The sequence below is a fragment of the Schistocerca nitens genome, chromosome 6 (assembly GCF_023898315.1).
Source record: "Schistocerca nitens isolate TAMUIC-IGC-003100 chromosome 6, iqSchNite1.1, whole genome shotgun sequence".
In the NCBI taxonomy this organism is placed as follows: Eukaryota; Metazoa; Arthropoda; class Insecta; order Orthoptera; family Acrididae; genus Schistocerca; species Schistocerca nitens.
In genome coordinates, this window is record NC_064619.1 from 329,347,492 (window position 1) to 329,369,772 (window position 22,281).

At 39.6% G+C, this 22,281-nt stretch overlaps 1 protein-coding gene across 3 annotated transcripts in view; it reads right to left on the reverse strand.

Moving 5' to 3' along the window:
- LOC126263184 (heterogeneous nuclear ribonucleoprotein L) overlaps positions 1-21,684 on the reverse strand; it is a 173,117-nt gene extending 151,433 nt beyond the window's left edge. For all 3 annotated transcript variants that reach the window (XM_049960241.1, XM_049960242.1, XM_049960240.1), the window contains exons 1-3: positions 21,578-21,684; positions 20,001-20,050; positions 12,756-12,825 (exon numbers count right to left, since the gene is read on the reverse strand). In XM_049960241.1, coding sequence (XP_049816198.1) covers positions 12,756-12,825; positions 20,001-20,050; positions 21,578-21,646 — 189 coding nt within the window. In that variant the 5' untranslated portion in view covers positions 21,647-21,684. The remainder of the gene's footprint in view (positions 1-12,755; positions 12,826-20,000; positions 20,051-21,577) is intronic.
- Between the last annotated feature and the right edge of the window lie 597 nt (positions 21,685-22,281).

The following is a 22,281-nucleotide window of genomic DNA, read 5'->3' on the forward strand; positions in this document are numbered from 1 at the left end:
TATTAATTTTGAAGAAATGAGAACGGTTGTGTGAGCAACATTAATTCGTAGACTGCCACAGATGGAACCCGTCATTCTCTGTACAAGGGGGCCCAGAGTCAGGTTATAAATATCAGACAGACAGTGTAACTTGTTATTATAGACCATCTCCTACCAATACTAACAGCAGATGGTATAAAACCAATCTACAGACACTCAGCTAGCAAAAACTTGCTAAATGCACCCATGGCAACTCAAAAGCCCAACAAAAAGTTGCAATAACTGTGTGTGGAAATGCTTGCCTGAAACAGTATTTGTTGGCATCAAAAGTGGTGTCACAGACACGTTGTCTCAATGATGGGTCAAATAAAGGTAAATTTTTTTCATTGATATGGACACACAACCTGGGAACAACATTAAGAACATGCTTCTGCCAACTGACCAACGGAAAGCGCAGAGGCTGAGAATGTACGCTACAAATTACGAAGACCAAAATTCAAAAGACAGCCTCCAAACTTTCACTGGAGGATACAGAAATCCTCAACAATAACAGCTATGAACATAGCAAGTTTTAACTTTGAATGTAAGTTGAACAGACCTTGTCAAAAACTTTGAACACACCTTTCCAAAAGTACATATCTTAAGCTACAATTTTCTCTGCAACTAATACAACTACATCAACAAATCTTGGTACGGAAATTACACCACTTCCATCAAAATGTACTAGAACTGTGGCAATCACAAACTTTTCTGTGAATTCCTATTGTGATGACAATGCCACTGCCATAATTAATACATTTTCAAAGATTGACAACTTTTGCCCACTTGAAATTTAGTTTTGTCTAAACAATTAGCTCCTGAGAAATGTACACCAACATTAATAGTGCCAATCACAGGAAGGACACTCACAGCCAAGGCCCCATGAGAGTAAAATTCAGCCAATATGACCAAAATAGACATTCTGAGTAGATGTGAAAGCTATGAGCGATTCTTAAAGTAAGAAACACATAGTATGCTGTATAGCAACAATTCTAAGGCAGTGACAGACACTGGATTAATTTTGAAAGACACAGTTATAAGACCACATAATACATATGCGTGCTTTATCTGCTACATATAAAGGTTGCTTTGTACTACACACTACATGGAGAACCTTATTTGTTGGCAACTGAAGACAATAATTCAATCTTAACATCATATCAGAAAACCTTGACTGAAGACTGGTACATAATCATCCCATTATGACTGCAGTAAAATTGTTCACATATTTTAGATGTTGTCAAGACTTATTTGGAGTTAGAATGCAAACCACGCTGTAAAAAGATCTGGCCAGAAATTAAATTTTTGAAATAAATTTTAACCTACCACAGTTAATCTGGGCCTTTCATTTGCAGATAATATCACATTTTGGTGTCGAATCTGCTACTACATAACCTTGAAAACTTTTTCTCACATTTTGGAAGTAGTTTACCTTTATAACCGTATTCCTTCAGGTATGTTTCAACCCACCAAGAGCCCATTTACCCACCATAATTACAGGTACAGTATGACTCACTGTATGTACCCATTTTCCCTGCAATCTTTCACATTTTACCCACCAGAAACAGCAGCATGTGCCCAAACAACTTTTGGGTAGTAGAGGAAGAAAGGGAACAGCATTTACTAACAAGAAGAATATCTCATTCATATGTTAGCCCCCAAAGGTGGTGTCAACACTAAGATGTTCGATTTTTTGAGTAAATGTATAGATGTAACTGGTACTTCTGACAGCAAGAGAATGTGAACCTGATTGTAAAGCAAACTTTAAAGTGATTTTCACAAGTACAATTAAAACTAGCACTTTTGTGCAGTGAATAGCTCCTCGTAAATGATTTCACTGCTTTGAAACCTTCTGCAGTAACAGCACAGCAACATACAGAAACTGGAGAATAAATATTTCACAGAATTTTCAAAACACAATCTGAGGAACAACTCGTGGTACAAGACGAACTCATTGCCCACCAAGAGAGACGCAGAGAGTATGTGTGAAGAAACCAAAGAAGTCACTTCATATGATTATTATAAGGGCAATAAAAAGCAGTCAAAAATGAACAATGATTACATTCTGTAGTATTACAAGATTAGGATCGTCAATATAGTGAGAGCATCCAGGTTGAGTTTGGCCAATCTTCGTAGAAGGGGAGCTTCACGCCTCAAAAACAAAAGGTTTGAAAAGATGGGAAGAACATAAAACAAGGTGGAACAAAACATGAACAACTTAAAACGAGAGATTCATGGACATATAATCATTTCATAGAAGCTCGATAATGTAATCAGCACCTGACAAGAAATGGGTCTTGCTGCTGCTAGCCAATTTCCTGATTTAAAATTTTGAGATTTAGACTTGTGGGCTGTGCTCTTCAAATGAACACATCAGATTGATCAGAGAAAAATCATCATCAGATTTGTATCCGAAGGGGAAAGCTCTTCACTGCAGCAATTCTCTGTCACAGCGGCAAATTTCTGAATGCAGACTCAAGCCCTCATACCATAATACAACAAGGATCTTGGTATTAATGCTGATCAAACTGGTATTACACATAAAAGCATCTGATTCAGTTAGATCAATTGCAATACTGTTTTTATAGATCTTCTCCAAATTTGTGAACAATTTTTAGACAGTGCCAACACCAATCAACTTATGACTAACTCTCACCAAATGCGAAACAAAGTTGGCTCCTGTACGGCGAAAGAATATGCATTAAGGTGACACATACACACACTATGTTGTCACCTGATCTGGAAAATTACTATAAGCAGCCTTATTTTGCTTGCTAGAGACCACCAACTCATTTGGAAAAAGGGTGCAAAAGCAGCTGATGAGTATGCACACAAATACAAGAAAAGTTACGATAATGTCTTTGAAGTCTGGCAAATTTATAACAGAACTACAAGCAAAATTTCTAATTGATGTCTTGAAGCTATACGTGAGAGAAGAACAACTTCTTTTAGGCCTCAACTCATGGGGAAGACAAACAAATCCAGTTATGTATGATAAAATTTTCAAAGTTGGAGGGTCTTCCAATAGGCAGTACCAGAGTAATTCCTCCAAAATTTACTCCATTTGCACAACCCTGCTACATTTATTTTTATAGGCAAGTGAAAAATTTTATAATCTAACTACAAAATTGCTCATACATCACCGAAGAGAGAGAGAGAGAGAGAGAGAGAGAGAGAGAGAGAGAGAGAGAGAGAGAGAGAGAATACATAAAAGTTCAATCAATCTATACCATTAAATGTTTGCACCAATATTTTGTGATAGAATCAGATACGTGTAATATGCCACAAAACTGTGTGATGACAGAACCATTTATAAATGTAAACCTAAATTTGTTTTGCAGTAGAGACATTGAAAGAACTATGCTCCTGCAAAAATTTTAGATTTCTTACATGTGCTGTATGCAACAATAATTTGTTTTATTTTTTTCTACAGTTAGTATCATCCTGATTTGTGCAGTGCTCCACATGTACCTGAAATGTAGTTACCGTTAACGTCAAAAAAAGACGTTACTGATTTGATTAAAAACAGCCGTGAATCCTCTTTATTTCCAATGTCCTTACAAAAATGTTTTGTCTTCCTATTTTTCCATATAAATATTATGCAAATAATAAATGGATCATAAAAGAACATAAGCAACTGTGATCTGTTCATCATAAGAATAAACCTGATGTAAACATTGCACTATGTATTCTTCCGCATTTGCTGAAATCTCATTGCATTTCCGTTTCACGTAGAACTGCAGCCAAGCTGTTCCGAGCACTGACAAGTACGATAATATGGGTACATTTTGTGCTGTGTGTTATGCACACATCGACTTTGTGTTAATATGGGATGACACCTTTACTGGCTCACTGACAGCACTGGCCAGTCAGCTGGTACAGCTAGCCTGTCGTGATGTGGCCAGCTGCAGTTCACACGTAAAAGGAGACTAGCAGAGGAGCAACACAGTTTCAAATGCCATTTAATTTTTAAGCAGAACGAAATAATACACTTCAAATATCCCACAATATGCTCCTTAGTCGAAAACTGCAACACATTGTTTTTAGCTAACTAACTACTGTAATTAAAAACAAGAATGATGAAAATTCCTGATCTTTGACGTGGCACTAAAAGGGGTATTACACTGTCATCATATTTTTCGCCAAAGTTCAGGAGGGCTAACAACACAAACTTGTTATTAACCTTAGCAGTTGCATGTACCAAAATTGCACTTGTGCACATGCGGAAGAGAAGCGAGGGAAAAAAAGGAAACCTACCTGGGTGCAGCCGTAGGTGTTGATGATGACACAATAAAAGCATTCAACAAAACTTGTTACGTGAGCTTATAGTGAAGTATGTCAAGTCATACACCACATGCTCAGCAAAAGCATCCTTCTCACAAAGCACAATACTCACTCAATAACTTTTATATATGCAGAAGACAGACTCACTGTAACACTCTCATTCCTTGCTACAGGAGAGAGTTAGATCAGGTCAGGTCAAATATCATATCTTCTTAATCTATTTTTGTATTCAGGGTGCCTCACATTGTAAAGTGCCTCATCAGCTTCATATATCTCTATTAATTTTGTAGATGTCGGTACACACCAACGGTATTAACCGGCAGTGTTTATAGAAATACTACAGATGACAATACTGCAGCAATGCTAGTGCTCCACCTGGTAACATATCACATTGCAGTGAACAGAAGACAAGCAACTTCTTTGATCAAATCTACAGCGATGCCCTAGTTTTGATCAAATATTTGACGACATTTGACAAAGTTCCGTATTACACCATCAAATTTCTTTGACAAAGATATTGGACAAAGAAATTTGATGGTGTAATACCGGCCTAAGACAGAGAAGGGTCAGTTTCAGTGATACCTATTTCCAGAAGCAGTTTCCACGTAGCCTGTTAGCAAATTTGTTGCCTGGGATTCCGACGTATCCTGGAGTCCACACAAACACCACTGAACCAATGGACCATTCCAGGGCATAAATGGACTCCTGGATGGCCGCTACCAAATAATGGCGGGGATAGCAATGGTCAATGGCTTGTAGACTGCTCAAGGAGTCTGTACAGAGAAGAAACAACTCGCCAGGGCATGAGCGGATGCACTCAAGAGCATGAGAAATGGCCGCCAGCTCTGCAGTGAAGACACTGCAGCCATCTGGCAAAGAGTGCTGTTCAGTATGTTGTCCATTAATATATGCAAAGCCAACATGATCATCAGCCATTGAGCTGTAAGTGCAAACCACTTCATGGTCCCGGTACATGTCAGGAAGAGAGAGGAAATGACAGTAGATAGCTGTGGGGTTAACAGAGTCCTTAGGACCATGTTAAAGGTCCAGGTGAAGCTTCAACCCAGGTGTACACCATGGATTCGAACGTAAGTGGTAAAGGCAAGGACTCCACTTCAGACAGAAGAAGTCTGACGCAAACCACAATCTTAAAAATGACCTGGGTATCCGATGTGAGAGATGAACCGCCGTGGATGGGAAAAGGAGACCTGTGATTTGTATGCTCAGGAGAACCATGAATGTGCACAATGTAACTGGCGAGCAGCTGTGCGCACCTAACCTTCAATGGAGGGACTCCGGCCTCCACCAGTATGCTGGTCACCGGACTCTTCCTGAAAGTTCCTATTGCCAGTCTAAAACCACAGTGGTGCACTGGGTTGAGTAAACCCAACACTGATGGCACTATCGAACCATAAATCAGACTACCATAGTCAAGGCAGGATCGAACAAGGACTCTAGAGCTGCAGCAGCGTAGATCTATCTCCACCCCAGTTTGTGTTCCTCAGGCAACAGAGGGCATTGAGGTGGTGCTGGCACTTCCACTTCAGCCGAGGAAGATGAGGAAGCAACGGCAATCTGACATCTGGATGAATGGTACAATGCCCACAGATGTGGATGACACACAACTTTGTGGCTGAAAACTGGAAACCGTGAGTTAGAGCCCATGACTGCACTTTCTGGATGGCTCCCTGTAGGTGTCACTCAGCAACACCAGTACTGGAGGAGCAGTACAAAATGGAGAACTCGTCTGCATATAGAGAAGGTGAAACTGATGGTCCAACAGCTGCTACTAGACCGTTAATGGCCACCAAAACTAGAAATACACTGAATACAGAGCCCTGTGAGGCCACATTCTCCTGGATATGGGGAAGGGGGGGGGGGGCACGGGACTATGGGAGGCACAAACTTGGACACGGAAAGTAAAGAATAGGAAACTTTGAATAAAAATTGGGAGCAAAGACTTCAGCGACCCTACTCATATGATGTCACAAGGATATGTCACCAGGTCGTGTCTTAAGCTTTTCGGAAATTAAAAAAGACGGCAACCAGGTGTTGGCAGGCTCGAGGGAAACTAGATTATCAATGGTAGAACAATCCTGGTGGAAACCACCCTGGCATGGAGCCAGTAGGCATCTTGACTCCTGGACCCAACAAACCATGACTTACCACACTTTCTAAAAGCTTACAAAGAACATTGGTGAGGCTAATGGGCCAATAGCTACCCACATCAAGCGGGTTTTTACAGTTTGAGCACTGGAATGCTCTCCCACCATTGCGATGGACAGACGCAATCGCACTAAGTCCAGTTGAAGATGACGAGAAGATGTTGCTTATAGTCTGACAAGAGAAGTTTTATCATCTGATGTGACCTAGGAGCTGGGTCGGGTCAATGTGCAAGGACGCTGAGGTGCTCCCGCTCTGTAAATGGAGCATTATAGGGTTCACTGATGTTCAGTGAATGAGGGGACTTTCCTTCAGACATTTGAGCGTGCAAAATGCTGGGGGATAATTGTGATGCGGAGGCTAGAGTATAGTGCTCAGCAATTGTGTGTGTCAATAGATAACACGCCACTTATGTTATTGCCAGTAACACCTGTTGGGGTCTGGTACCCACAAACACGTCTGATCTTCGTCCACACTTGGGAAGGTGACGTGTAGCACCCAACGGTCGACACTTATCTCTCCCAACATGCCTGCTTCAGTCTTTTTATAAGCTGGCGAACACAGGCACAGAGCCATTTAAAAGCTATTAGGTGCTCTAGGAAAGGGTGCCGCTTATGTCACTGTAGAGCTCACCGACGCTCTTTAATGGCCTCAGCGATTTCTGGCAACCACCAAGGTACCGAGTTTCACCAGGGGAACTCTGAAGAACAAAGGATGGTGTTTCCCACCCCAGAAAGGATTGCTCTAGTGACCTGCTCAACTACCACATCAATGGTACCATGAGGGGGAGATTCAATGGTGACAGCAGATGTGAAAGCTTCCCAGTCTGCCTTGTTTAAAGCCCATCTTGGTAGACATCCAGGAGAATGGCACTGGGGGAGTGACAGGAAGATGGGAAAGTGGTCACTACCTCACAAGTCATGGGAGAAGTCCTGAGCTGCAGAGAAATAGTCAATGGTCAAGTAAATGCCATGAGCTACACTGAACTGTGTGGGGATGCAAATATTTAAGAGGTAGAGGTAGAATTAGAGTTGAGACAGTAAAGTTTTGACATCTCTGCCGCAGATAGTAAGCACGGTGCTACCCCATAAGGGGTTATGGGCATTAAAATCTCCCAAAATTAGGAAAGGTTTAGGAAGTTGATCAATCAGTGCAGCCAATCTGTTCAAGGGTACTGCACCATCTGAAGGAAGATATACGTTGCAGACAGTTATTTCCTGCGTCATCGTTATCCTGACAGCCACAGCTTCAAGAGGGGTGCGAAGGGGCACAGGTTCACTGCATACCGAGTTCAGGACAAACACAAACTCCATCTGACACACTGGTGGATTCGCTACGGTTCTTGAAATATGCCCTGTAGCCGCAAAGGGCAGGGGTCCGTATTTCCGGGAACCAGGTTTCCTGGAGGGCAATTAAGAAAGCAGGTGTACAGCTTAACAGTTGCTGTAGCTCAGCCAAGTGGTGGAAAAAACTACAGCAATTCCACTGGAGGACGATGATATAATGAGGCTGAGAAGGCATGAAGCATGCAGCATGCAAGGAGGCAGCTTATGCCTCAGTGTCACCTGCTACCACCAATTGAGTGTTTGTATCCAATCCTATTGTTGGTGAGGCATCAGTGAGATCCAGGTCCTCAGGGAATGCCAAGATCTCCACCTCATCTGCAGGTGCAGAATTGGTAGGAAGTGGTGGTGTTCAGGCAACCGGAGGGTCCTTTTTCTTAGCAGACTTCTTTGTTTTCTTGCCCTCTTGCTTCTCTTCAGGTATTTGCTGGGAGGACTTCTCTGAAGTAGTTTCAGGCGCACAGGCAGACTTTGAAGCTCTTCGTCCAGCAGCTTCTGGCTCCTTTTGCCATTGGCGAGTGCCTACTGTGGCATTAGTGGAGATCTTGGGAGAGGGTCCCAAGAGACCCCTTCCACACATGTGGAACCAGAGGAGGCAGCTGCTTCTCTGGCTTGGAGGGGAGACCAACGTCCCATGCGGTTGGGGCCCTTACTCCCGAAGTAGGCACTTTGAGAACAACGGAAGAAGATTTTTCGTCCTACCACCATGGTGGCAGATGTATTCTGGAGGCCCAGATAGCCCACTGTTCAAGATACAGAGTGTAGTACGACTGGTACTTGCAATGGCGATGGGAATGCAGCTGCAGCTTATGTGGACATCAACCGAATGGGGGTGTTATCTTTCAAATTTACATTTAGCCTCTTGGTAAGTCAACCAGTCCAGGGTCTTTTACTCTGGAATTTCTGCTCCTTTTAGAGTACTTCGAGGTCTGGCGAGCAGGGAGGAGTGCTGCTCTCTGCAGTTGATACAAGTGGGAGGAGGCACACAGGGAGTATCTGGATGCAGTGGACGTCCGCAGTCTCTACATGTGGAATTGGAAGTGCAGCGGGACGACATGCCCAGCGCTTAGAGCACCGTATAGGGGGAGGGACGTACAGTTTAACGTCACAGTGGTAAACCATCACCTTGATCTTTTCAGGCAATGAATCACCCTCAAAGGCCAAGATGAAGGCACCAGTAGCAACCCTGTTGTCTTTGGGTCTCCTGTAAAACACGCCAGATGAAATTAACACCTCGCCATTGTAATTTGGTGCAGAGCTAATCGTCAGACTACAAGAGGAGGTCATGATGGAAAATAATCCCCTGGAACACACCGTGGCTTTTATGGGGAGTGACAGAAACGGGAGTATCACCCAGCCGATCACAAGCAAGTAATGCACGGGATCGGGCTTGGGATGCTGTCTGAAGACTGCTCCGCTTATTTTGGAAAGCGCTATCACTTCTCCAAACTTATCCTCAAGATGTTCAACAAAAAACTGAGGCTTCGTAGGTAGAAAGGGGTCAAAGTCCACTCTGCTACAGACTAAATACTGAGGCGAATATGGCTCTTCTTTCTGTAGCCTTACGTACCTGCCATGGTATAGCGAGAAAGGGAAACGATTTAGAGTCGTATGGGTCAGCATTGTACTAGATCTTGCCCAACTCTTGAGACTGCTGGTGCCATATGGTCACCAGCAAGAGATGACAGTCCGCTTCACTGCAGGTCAGCCACACTGATGCCACCCACTCCGATCAGGGACTCTGACCCACAGGCACCATCCAGCCACAGAAAGGCCACCTGGCATAATGGCTGTTGCTGGGAGTACTGATGTCCCAGAAAGACATATCTACTCCTTGGCATACATGGGGAGTTTACACCTAAGGCATCAGCAGTGCTATCTGTGTTGTCAGGGGGGCTACCACCAAATTGGTACATGACAGCCCCACCACAACGGACTGGCTAACGTGCTGGATATTGGGCACACACAAATGCAACACTGTCATGGGGGTGAAAGAGGACAGGAGACAACAGAAGATGACATACCCCAGGAAGTGTCCTCGCCCAAACAGCTGAATTGCAGGTGGAGATGCAAAGCTATCACAAGAGGTTCAAGAGATCAAATCTAAGCACTATGGATAACTCATGCACCACATAAGACATCCTTCCCCACATGGCCCGCACTTCTGTAGAATTTGGAAAGTGTCAGGTCAAACTATAAAATGGGACCTGAACTTAAAGGACCGAGAAGTGAGAGACTGCTTTTGGTCGCCTCTTTCGACAGACCGGGATACCTCGGGCCTATTCTAACTCCCGGACCAGCAGGCGGGTGTGTGCTTTAGTTCCAGGATGTCTGGCAGCTTAACAGTCTTGTTATTTCGTGGGCCAAATCCCGCAGCTTGGCTCCAGATCAGTTCTGTTGGATCCATATTGTAATGGTACAGTAGCAAATGTAAAAATGCAACATTTGTATGGTGATGTGCTTGATGCTGCGAAAATCTTTTTCATGTTTCTACAATACTTATCTACCTCTGTGATATAAAACCATTGACATAGTCCAAATGAAGTAGATTTCGTTTTCCATTGTTGCATTAAAAATTAAATTGTCATGTTTTCTTAATTTAAACAACTTATGAACAGTCTTTCAAAAAACACCGATAATTAAAAATTTGTATTTGAAATGGAAACAGGAATTTCATGTCCAATATGCAATTAGAAACAAGACGACTCATTGTTCATAAAAAATGATGAGTTTTATGTAGGTATTTGAAAGTGAACGAGGAAATGCAACTAGGGACATTTGAACCAACAAATGAATAACTGCATTTTTTCCACATTCGATTATGCTACCGACTGCGCTTAACGTTCAATGTGTGTGTGCGCGCGTGCAATACAATACGGTTGGGTTGGGTGCACGCGCGCGCGCTTAGCAATTAAGCTTTACCAGGTAGCCATTGCTATGCGTCAGGCGCTCCGTCCGTATTTATACGGGTACCCTTCCTTTTTCACGTGCTTCGTCTGGTTTGAATTGATTGCTTATTTTTCTTTGATCTGATAAGTGCCGTTCTTTTTGTTATAGGTGTTTACGTCACTCTAAGCTCAAAATGCATTATTGTACTGTGTCATGCATTGTTTGTCACATTCTGATAATGTGCGCACTACCGCCGCATTTAATTAAAAAAGAGAGAGAGAGAGAGAGAACAATGGCAACAGACTGCTATTTGTTGTTACTTACACTGCTGGTTTCTTTGATAATGATCAACAAGAGCTAAATAATAGACTGCGTAAGATAGAAGATGTTCTGAACGAGAGTTTAGATAAAATTTTTCTCCATTTGAAAATCTTTGCAGACGCCTTTTTAGTACATTACTTTCTGCACAGAAATTAGAGCCATCTTAGATTTAAAAATCTAGTCAATTGCCGTGCTTCATGTATGACTGTATCACTATTAGGCATAAGAATAATACGGATATAAACATGACATGATATGTTTATTCTTCCGCGTTTGCTGTTGTCTCACTCTAGTTTCGTAGTTTATTAGGAGGACAGAATTTAAATGAGATAGCAGCAAACACAAAAGAATACATGGCAAAACGTTTATATTCGTATTACTCTTATGGTGAAGAGAATACTGCATGTCATTCACAATTCAAAAAGTTCCCATTAGCAACCATCTCTTCTCACAGGGAAAAATTCAGAACGTAGAGTTGGCCATATTAACAAACATCTCAAAGAGTCTTGCCAGTCAGATTTTCGTAGTACATAGAAATGCTGCTACATTCGAAGACGAACAATACAGAATGTGTGTGTATTTACTTCGTTGGATAATGAATGAAAATGCAGTGGTCGAAACTCAGGGCGGAGAAAAAAGCTGCTCTTGCACTTTTTTTTTTAATTTATTTACTTGACGCGGAGGTTTTGGCACCAGTATTTATCATTGTGACTGCAAAACATGCCTGTGTAGCACTACATATATTCGACGACAGAAGTTAGTTGTTGCGGCACCTACCAATATTTTTCAGAAATTCCGCTTACTTTGCACTCTATTCTAAGCCGCAGGCGGTTTTTTGGATTACGAAAACCGGGGAAAAAAGTGCGGCTTAGATTCAAGTAAATACGGTATATTGATCAAATAGGTGAGAGCAAGTAAGAACAGTCCCCTCATCAGCATGAAACATTGTGTACAATCTTAGATTCTGTAGATGCAACCAAACATACAGTGAATCTGCTGGTAGTCCCCAGAGATACTTCACCTTTTTCAACAAATATAAAATAATTGCTCTCAGCAGCAGCTGTTGCTTTTCAATGAAAAGTAATCATGTCGACAAATAATTTCTATATGAAAACGCAAAGTGTTTCTAAATTTAATCTCTGAAAGCAGTGATTAACAGTTTGACAGGATGTAAATGTATGACAATATGTAAATAAATGTTAAACAAAAATAAATGATGTTAAACAGAAACACTTATTTCTGCTCAATGGTTCTTCACATCATTATCATATGATTAAAACTGAGCTATCACTTACAAATATTACGCATTGCTAGTACTTTAATACTGCAGTGGCTTGGCAGCTGAAGCTTATCTGAAGTCCAATACGTCTATTTCCTGTCTCAAAACTTTCAATATAGCCCTTTCCTGTTCCCTTACTAGGTGCATCAAGATCAGTTCATTTGCAAGGCATATTGTCACTCTTCACTGAGCACTTTTTCTCTCTCCTCTCTCTCTTCATTTAACTAGCCATGTCTCACTCAGTGAGAAAACCACACGTCAAGTAAAAAAAAAAATCAATACCCACAATGAGGAAGTATGCCTCAATAATGAAGTCCATTTGCAATCAATGCTACCTACTTGGTAGTAACTTTCAACTTAAGCAGCAATCACAATAATTATAATATGCTAAGTACACACATTCAACATTCTGAACACCCATACAGTGAAACACATGCAACCTTTTGAAATATACTCACCACTGTGATGGGGTACACAGGGTTCAATACCGTGAATAAGAGCACATGATTTGGCTTTTCATTCTCCGTTCTGAAAGAAATAAGATTTTTTTGTTTGAGTATTCCAAAGACAAGCTTGACTGAAGTGTGCATATGTTTAAGACAGCAAACACAAAATAAGTTGTTATAAAAATTACAGCTTCAAAAGACAATAGATTCTACCACACAGTTTATTTTGGCAAAACTATTACCAGTACCTCTATGACCATATGCCCCTTGTATTCCACAACACCATTTCAAAATGGAGGAAATAATTTCTTTCAAGAAATTATTTGGCCACAAAATACCACAGAGCTCCATACAGCATTTGAAATCAAAAGAATCTAGTTGTTCCACAGCAAATCTAAAATGAGCAGGATCAGTTGAACTACTACACTTTGGAGCAGGAAACAGCTGGAGGAGCATGCATAGAATTTACCACTCCTTCCTGCACACTCCCGTTTCCCCTATCCCAACTTGTGTGCCTTCAGAAACTCCATTCATCAGATATCCAAAGCATTAGGTCTGCACCCTGAAGTATGTAGCCGAATTCTGTTACTTAGCCATAAGCAACAATCTCAACAATACTGTCCACAAGGCATTACAAGGTAACCACTTGAAAAGTACATTCATGAAAATCAGCCTATTATTCCAGTAAAAATCTTACAGCCAGAAGTGGTCACGACCTATAAACCTTTTGGTAATGTGGTACTGAAAAAGCTGCCATAGCGCCATTCTTGAGCCGTTCCGTATTTAATGTTTCCTCAATTGAGTTGCGAGGTAACATTTTCGAGGGCATGATAAATAAATTTTGGCATTGTTCCTTTAAGTTTAAGTTTCTTTTTTCCCAGACTGACTGACCATATAAATGAAGTTTACAAGTTGTGCATTGGCTGATGGGGAGTGGCTGCGCCAAGTAAATTTGTGTGGACACTACATCTTTTGAGAGTGTCTTCTCCCTGGTCCACTTCTATTTGCTGATGTCTCTTTCCTGACCCCTTGCCTTTTGTGTTGCTTCTCTAAAAATTGTCCTGTTATCTACAATCTCCATTTGAATTCCAGCGTGTTTCAGATGTCCTGCCAAGTTTTCAGAACCCCAAATCTTGTCAGTTAAACTATTCCTGCTGCAGGCCTCAGCACTGAGTTTTTTGTTCCAGAACAAAGACTTACTCTGCACTTTTTGTCATTAAGGTGTGCACTTTCAATTTTATGCACTATTCTCTATTACCTTTTCTTTTTCATTGTTCATTACCCATTCTGCTAGACATTTAACAGTTTCATTTACATACTGTGTGATGAATTTTAAGATTTTGAGGGGCATTATTGATGTTTGTCTTTAACTGTGCTTTTTCAAGAAATATTTTCAGTTTGGCGATTTTTACTTTGGCACAACCCACTGTGTTAGTAATAAACTCTATGCCGTCTGCAAACACTATCCACATAGTGTTTAAGTACATTTATTTAATTCTGTTTTATTATCAAGTCATAATTCCTTTAGAATGTTTGCTAGTGCATTTCAATTGAGTCTAAATTTTCATTTACACCTTTTTCTTTAGATTTTGTATTTGCTCCGCAGAAGACTTTTCCTTCCTAAATTGCACAATATTTTCTTTAAGTTATGGGCAGAGCATTCCTTCAGTGCCCCAGACAAGATCTAGTATGTTACAAGAGGGAGATTCCCCACTAATTGTTAGGATTTGTTTTACTTATGAAGTGGCTGTATTAATACTGAGGCAAATTCTGAGGGCAAGTTGTTTCTTGTTGAGATTTCTGTAACAATTTCTGTTGAACATAGACCGGTACTAGAATAATAATTACAAGGTATATTCTAGCAAAATACAATTAAACTATTTCATTTTGATTACATTATGAGTGTGCATGTTCGTATATTAACCTCTGTACAAAGCAAATACAGGCATTCTGCTTCCCACAGTTAATACTGCAAGGAGAGAGATGATACAGCAGTACAACTGACTCTTAGGCCGTGTCCTACGTAAGCGACAGAACCGAGCGACAGCTTCTAACCTTTCCAGCACTTTGGGAATCAAGTGGTCGTAAAAATCTTATCTCATATTGAAACGTCAAGTTTTGGAAATGACATCACACAGAAAGGACTATTTTATCATATGATTAACACTCGATACGTTTTTGTAAACGCGTGAGCAGAACAAAAACAAGACTTGCTATAAATTACACCATGAGGTTTTGTCCAAATTTTCATAGCCAAACAAAGGGAGAGAAACAGGTAAACGGTATCAAAGTTACCAGCATGAGGTCTAGTTTGGCATGAAAATAGTTAACTGCTTGAAAGTAATCAGGGTAACGAAGGAAAAATTAATAAGCTGAGGAAAAATTGAAACAGTTCACAAAAAGGAGCTGTAAATGACACGTCAAAAATTTCATCTGTTCAAGACCTAGCTATTTTGCACATAAAAGATACATTGGTGCAGTATTTAGATGTCAAAAAGTCTTCATTCGAATCAAGTACGTTAGGAAGGCAAACAAGAAGTCAGTAAGATCATGCTTTATGAATAAAACTTGAAATTCAAAAAATGGAAGAAATCAGTCAAATATGTTATGAAATGGTTTGTGTAAGAGAAATAAGTAGATCAGAGAAACGTTCTTGTGCCTTTGAGTGATGCTTGAACTCATGAATAGAAAATGATGTGCTCCAAACATTTCCCTTATATTTTTTATTTCACAGTTTTGGACAAATCATTACACAAAACGTTCGACTTTCTTTTAAACATTTTTGGAAGCTTTACTTTTACAGACTATTAGAGTAATTTAAACAGTTGGTCTTAACACTGACTGCTGATGAATTACGTTTGCAACGTCAAATATCGGTAAAATTTCATGGTTCATTTTAATTTTTTGGGAATAAAATGTGTGCGATATACTGAGATATGAGTGAAGATCAAACAGGATATTTTGAGCCACGTATGCTACCCTAACACCACAGCTATCTTTTCGTAAATATCGTCAATCTGTGGGCTTATGTTCGTATTTAGCATTGTTAGTCATGTAGCAGTCATTCCCCCGCACTTGTTGGCTGTTAAAAGTTCTGGATCATGAAAAAAACAAAAAAAAAAAAAAAAACATTCGCATTTAAATTTATTGATGAGATAATCTGATGCTCCTCTGCAAATTCACGTGTATGTTCTAGTTGACGATACTTATGAAATTCTCCACAGAGATTCCTCCTTTTGCAAATTTCATGAACAGCAACTTTATTTTCTTCAGTAAACCTAATTCTGTAGCCTTACTTTCCAGCTACAGTATTCTACAAGTTAAGGACGCCGTTTGTAAGAAGAGCTGGTTGGCTCTAAGCAGCCACCTTGTAGCGCGACATGGTCGCCCGCACACAGGACACCCAAGGTTGTCACCCGATGCTGCTTCTTGTCCCTGGAGAGTTGTGTACCCAGAAGTCACTCGCTGCTGGTCACTTCTGTCGCTCACGTAGGACACGGCCTTAGAAACAATTTACATGGTGATGTAGATAAATTTTCAGAATTTCGTGGCGATACTCTACAGCTTTGAAAATAACAGGCAGTGCAGCATAAAGGTGGTTGTTTGGTCTTCACACATGAAAGGAAGCGAACTCAATTCTCATTAGATGCTTTCAAACTTTCCATTTTTTATCTCTGGCAAACTGACAGTGTTACTTTTATTCATTTAACGGTTAAATGTAAGTTTTATTTATATTCCTTTGTTACATCATTTTAATCAGTGAATTAACTGTTTGGAACACTAATTTTTTCTTCCTATCATTCTTTTTCCACTTTGAACCTTTATGCATGTGAACTTAATTACAGTTAATGATTTCAATTTAATTTCGTCCCCTTTAGTGTTTTTGTCTGTGTAACTGCATTCAGTAATTTTATTCCTCATTTAGCTAAGGTTTCAATTTACTTATAATCCGTTCCTCCGTTTGAATCTTCATCTGTGGTATTTTTCACTGAGTGGATTAAGAATTTGTATTTTAAATGTTTATATGATGATTTCCATACAAATAAAACTGTACAATTTGCAATGAAACACATTTGACACCATTGCAAATTCTGTTTTTAATCAATGAATCAGTACTCTCAAATGTTTAAATATTATGGTAGATAAATAAAAATAATGAAATTCACAAGCACAAAGATTCCATGTGGAAAAAGAATTATAAGAAGGAATGAGAATAACAAGCAGTTAATACACTGATGAAAAAAGAGGTGATAAAGCAACAGAAATAATACAATTACATTTAAACCAGTTAGCTGAATAAATTTTACAACTGATCATTTTGATACTGATGTAAAAAGTTTCAAAGCTTTGGCAAGATTCAAACCTACAACTTCTTGCTTGTGAAGACTGCACGACAACCATTGTGAAATAGGAAGTCCGATTAACATTACTATTTTGAAAGCTATAGAGGATATCATAAATTTTCAATTTTTTTGTTTGTTACTCGTAAATGAGGGTCCCCAGGGTGGGTGGCTTCAAGATGTGATACTTTGCACCTTTACATACCAGTGTATAGATGGTTTCAAGAAGTTGATCCCACCACTGGGGACCTCGCCTTGTGAGAAACAGCAGCGAAGATTTTGAATGCTTGGCAGCAGTTCTGCTGTGAACTGGTAAGATGGGAGGAGGCAGGAAAGGGGACAAAGAAAGGGAATGGAAAAGGAGACAGCATTTAAAACTTACAGAAAGGAGGAATGAGAAAGGTAACAGTAAGTAATTTTTTGTTGCTTGTCTTTGAAGTATGTCTGAATATTCATTATCTGAAGAAACTTTTGAAGAGGTGACAATGCTTCATACAAAATATACTCCGGTGGTTTTCTTCCTCAAGTTATTTTCTTGCAATTTTTCACTGTGACCTAGGCCTACAGTTACGATACCCTTCACAGTAATATCTATTTATTCCTAAAGTAAAATCTGCAAAGCTTGAAATAGCAACAATTCTCTCTTCCATCCACTGCACAAGTTCTTCCTTCTTTTTTGCCTGAATTGGGAATTCTCTCCCTTTTTTGAATGGTACTGACAATAGCGAGACAACCTCACAATATGCCTATAAAGCATGTCAAATTTACTAACTGGTGCTTAGGTCCATCACTGTATGTACCCACATTATAATCTCTAGGTCTGCTGCATGCAAATCTTATTTTTGCACTTGTGATAAAACTATAGTACAACAATCATAGGCTGCATTTTCATGCTGCCAAATGAGCTACCAGTCAATGATTGAACCATGTCTCAAGGGTCTAAATGGTCAATGATTTCCTTTTCTAGTGGCTATTTTTCTTTCGTTGTTACGTTTTCAGTACTAATTAAATGGCTACCCCTGAGAAACCAGTCTTCTTGTTTAACAAATCTTCCACCCTTTGTTGAGAAATTTCCAACTATCATAATTCCAATACAGTACAATGAACAATGTCCTTGAAACCAATCATCTTTCTTCAGAGACAAATTTCAACCTAACCTAAATTTCTTTATCATAGGCATACATGTGTAATGCTCTCTCCCTTCAATGTAGTAAAAAAAAAAGTCTAATATCACAGTCAGGCCACAAACCATCCCATCAAAAATCTCACATTAGGTAGTCTACTTCTTATGATGCTATCTGGACAAAAACTGTAAGTTGTGCAAGATATCTGACACCAACCATTTCTCCTTCCCAACCACACTACATTCTTAAAAATCTGACATTAAAATCTTGTCTACAGAAGGGCACTTCGACAAAATCTGGTCATGTTTATGCACAATTCTGCAAATTCAGAATTGTGGATAACATACAGTTAATCACTGCATATTTGAACCTGGACAACAATGAATCCTATGCTGAAGATTCCTCACATCACCAAGCTTTGCCAGATTACGAGGTGGGTTTAATTGATTCTGCAGGATCCCAAGTTTAATCCAGATCAATTACTGGCTAGAAAAGGATAAAACTGACAAATATTATGTGTCATTGTATCTTATTGAATATGGGCCAATTGCACTGTCTATGGAGAATGTGCTGCTGCTCAGGTGCATGGATGGCCCTTGAGGCACCCCTACGGCACTCTTCATAGCACAGTGGTAGTGGATTAACATTTGTGCAAATTAACACTATTCGGTGACCATTGTACCAACAATTCAATCAAAAAATTACCACTGCAACTCGAGTTGATAAATGCTGGAACACAATGACACTACTATACTTTTCAAAAGTTAGCGAGTTCTGAACAATAAGACGCACAAAGTAAACAATGATCACTCGTGGCAAATTTAGCCTCAAACTGGTTTTGAACTGTAGTCCCAAACACAAATTTAAACTGTCTAAAAATTGAAGCCAGGTCAGCCAATATTTTGGTGGATATCATATTTACAAAAAGTCATGAAGTTTCAATGCTGCTGTTTCATTTCAAAAACTTATTCTTAAATACATTTCACATGCAATCACACCCTACAAGTTAATCATAACTTTTACTTTAAACATATAATAAAAATAAACCAGATGAGTCTAGCCTTAAATTCCTTTATACCTCCAAGGGAACATAAGGCATTAGTATTTAACAAATTTCAACTTTACACCTCTACTCATTTCTGAAAAAAAAGAAAAAAAAAGGTGTCTTGAAAGACATAGAAAGTTATCTGGTAAGAGTTCCATTTGTACAGATAGGAGTTGGGTCTTCAAGCTAGCCAATGATTTTCAGGACTGACTTTTCCGAAATTAACAACAACCGCAAGGCAATTAGGTCTAAGAGTAAAAAATGGGATACACATTTGAAATATATGTGCAACCACAAATTGCTTTCTCAATACAAAAGATGAAATGTAACAACATCAACATCTAATGTTACTAGCCTAGCAAAATTTCAACAACACTGAGCAATAAACTGCAAAGTTCAACACCAATCATTTCATTTGTGTCCATTTTAATAAATGGAAGAATTACACAGAATGGTTTCCTCACGTGCTCAAGTAGCAATCCACTGACAATTAGTGACCTTAAGTATTATCAACTATACACATAAGCTATAAAGTTAATGTGTGGTAAGAACATTAACCTTCAGTATTAGCCTGAACAGAAGGAACGTTGGTAAACAGGGGAGTATGTCCACGCTTTTTAACCACTTCTGGAATTCTGTGAAAGTTTTGCCACAATTGTGGAGCCCTCATCCTCGAGATCTTTTACAAAATTCTTTACCAAATTTTAGAAGAGTGTTTATTTTGGTAACTTAATAAAATTCACCTTACCTTTTTCTTCTGGGCTCATCTCCATAAGCAGCATATTGGTCACCATGATTCTGGAAAAAAAAAAAAAAAAATACAATTGTTCAGTAACTAGACTGTGAGAATACATCAACTTTCAGGCCATTACATCTCACATTTTAATCTTCCCTCCAATCGTCTACATATATTTATCAGTGCAACAGAGGTTTCAGAATAAATCGGTTGAAAAAACTGAATGACCACATCAAGCACAGACATCATACCTTCATAGGAGTAAACTGAACTTGCAAAGTACCTGCATTAAACAGTAATTTATTAATTGGAATACTGCCTACCAATAGCAACCATGAACAATTCATTGCTGGGTGCCTAGCACATACCACATGAACTCTCAAAGAATGTGACAATGTCACTCAAACAGCCTTTTTTCTGGGAAAAAGGAGGGGGGGGGGGGGCACAGCAAGGAAAAACAGTTTCTGAAAAAGAAAGTTTGTCAACAACAGACATAAATATGCTAGGGACACTTACGGGACATCTGTAAAAGTGTAATGGTGTACAGAAATAAAGCGTGGGTGACCCAGTTCAAAGAAGAACAAACCATCTTTTAAAATGTGGTGCAAAGTTCTGAAAATGGGAAGATTAGGTAACTAATGAAGAGGTACTGTACGTAAACTGGGAGAAAAGTATGTGCCACAACTCTACTAAAAGAACACTGGATGGAACACATCCTGAAACAGTCAAGGAATCGTCAGTTTTGTAACGGAAAAACGCGTGGGGTAAGCTTATAAATGTGTATGGAGATCAACGCATGACTACAAAAAATGTTCGAGTGGATGTAGGGTGCCTTATACATGTGGATGATTGCACAAGACAGATTTGCACGAGGCGCCACACTAAACCAGTCTTCAGGCTGAAGACCACATTCCATTCCCTGATGAATTCTTGAGATCAAACTATTTCTCCAATCAAGAATTAAGAAACTGGAACACCACATTCCTTTTGGGAATGAAATTAAAGTTAGACGCCTGACGATTCACCCGGTTGCTAATGCATAACGATAAATGCAAAACGCGATCCAGTTTCCTGAAACACGCTTTGTAATTTCCAGTAATTGTTTGCAAGCATCACTCTAGGAGCTCGACCTATTATTGCAATCAACATCGCAAACTTAAGTGCAAACTCTAAATACGATAACAGCAAACAAAATAAAACTTACAAACTAGATGTTTCGAATTCATAAACATTTCGACGGAGTCAAGTTCGAGGTAACACCCTGGCGGCAACCAACCACTTAACCCAGCATCTCAGCAAGTTAACGTGTCACAGAACCACCAGGAGACAAACAATATAATTTCCCAAACAGGCAAAAATTATACCCATGCCAAAAAGCTACTAAAACCGCACGAGACTCATAAAATTCTACTCTTTTATTTCAAAAACCCTCAAAAACACGCCTGCAACTAATGGCGCCGGAAGTACATGGCGTCATGTAATGCACAATCAATATTAGCATGAATGTCTTCTTGATAGGTAAATAATCACTTTAATTTATTGCAACTTACAATAACAACAATAAAGAAAACTAAATTAATACTACATACCCTATGCTGACCACTTTCCAAATCAGTTCGCTGACGCTTAATCATCGGACCTTCACCATTGAACGCCATGTTGAAACTGATTTCGAACGAATTCTTGCTTCCTTCTACATCACTAGCATTCGTAGATGGCAGCACACACTCTGGTAGCAAGGTCTATGGTAGTACATCTTCACAGGTGTCTAGCCCCAGCACATTTCGACACCCAGGACTACGAAAGCCACCGAGAGATGCCTCTATTGTCACGCGAATAACCAGTTAGCTTAACATTAAATAGGAGAGACATTTCGAATGCGTCTTTTTGCTGGAAAACCGTGACAGTCTTTGGTGATGCTGCTATATTAACGGGAATTCACAGCTGTTTGGACTTTTTCGGCTTCGACTTGAGAGTGAGTCTGTCGAATTCCTGCATTCTTTTTAACAAAAATGACAAAGAGTTTTGTTGTATATGGATACAGTATTAATCCACAGACGACAGGAGACAGCATTCAATTTCTCATGTAAGTTACATATGCTTTAACAATTTGAAATGAAAATTATGTCTGAGAAAAGCAAACACTGCTCCAAATATAAGTAAAATCTTTACATGTTTCCTTTTTCACACCCAGAATTTCCGAAGAAATGGATGCATACAGTATGAAGGGAAGACTAGGCTTTGTCCAAATATAACATCATTTACAGCTATTATTTTTCAAAAGACAGCTACG